General features: G+C 45.7%; 1 protein-coding gene across 1 annotated transcript; it reads left to right on the plus strand.

Annotated features, from left to right (window-relative positions):
* Positions 1-363: 363 nt before the first annotated feature.
* LOC145983825 (uncharacterized) lies at positions 364-732 on the plus strand. Its single transcript, XM_083116870.1, has one exon. It carries the CDS (start codon positions 364-366, stop codon positions 730-732), a length of 369 nt encoding a protein of 122 aa, XP_082972996.1.
* Positions 733-1132: the final 400 nt, after the last annotated feature.

Raw genomic sequence — 1132 nt, forward strand, 5'->3', positions numbered from 1 at the left:
AACGAATATTAAGTTCCAATTGTATACTTTAAGTACCTAATATATGATCATCCACTGCGCCGATAAGACAATCCTCATCTCACTTCTTTATTAATAAAGGGGAAACAAGAGATGTAGAGGATTATAGCGTACAAGCTCCAAAAAGTTCAGCTTCTCACCGACGAAAACAAGCACCTGCGACTCAAAATATGCCGCCCTCTGAAGCGCCGGGACGCAGGTCAGCGATGGGAGCGCATTCTCTTCACAGACGAGAAGCTGTTCACCGTGGAGCAGGCGCACAGCCACCGAAAGGACAGGACCTGGTCTGCAGAGGCTCCCGGTACCTCAGCCATCGTCGAACACCGCCAAAATCCGCAGTCGGTCATGGTGTGGGGCGGAATTTGCGCAAGCGGCAAGACACCCCTGGTTTTCGTGGATCAAGGGGTCAAAATCAACCAAGAAGTTTACCGCCGTGACATTCTCAAGAACGTCGTCCTTCCGTGGGCCCAGCAGCACTTCGGCGATACGCAATGGACATTCCAGCAAGACTCCGCTCCGGCCCACAGGGCGAAAATGATGCAAGCGTGGTGCAGAAACCATATTCCGGACTTCATCGCATCGACGGAATGGCCGCCCTACTCGCCGGATCTCAACCCAATGGGCTACAGTGTCTGGTCGAATTTGGAGGCCAGGGTATCGTATCAATCGTATCAATCGTATCAATTATTATTACACATTATCAACAACACCTAGTGATGGAGCTAAATAAAATTCCCCTCCACACTGTTTGCAGTTAAAACAACAACTTTTCCCCATCTCCCAAGTTCTACGGGTAATTTACTACATTTTTACATTGCCCCAATGCAGTCAAGACGACAAGCAATCCAGAAAGAAGAGGAAGCAGAGAAAACATACATTCTACAACCAGCAGTTCTGGTCACAAACAATAATTACAGAATTGTGCTACAGTGTTTCTACACATACACATGTGAGCTCCTATCATGTGTATCTATTTGGTCATTTAACATGCATTATGGGAAACAGTATTTTTCCATAGTCCTTATATACATTTTCAGTTTTGTGTCATGCATAAGAACTAGTTTTATATGCATTTAAGTTTACATTATACTGCAAGGAAGCGACAAGCATCAGT

Source organism: Lepisma saccharinum, chromosome 2 (genome assembly GCF_977018435.1).
Source record: "Lepisma saccharinum chromosome 2, izLepSacc3.1, whole genome shotgun sequence".
NCBI lineage: Eukaryota > Metazoa > Arthropoda > Insecta > Zygentoma > Lepismatidae > Lepisma > Lepisma saccharinum.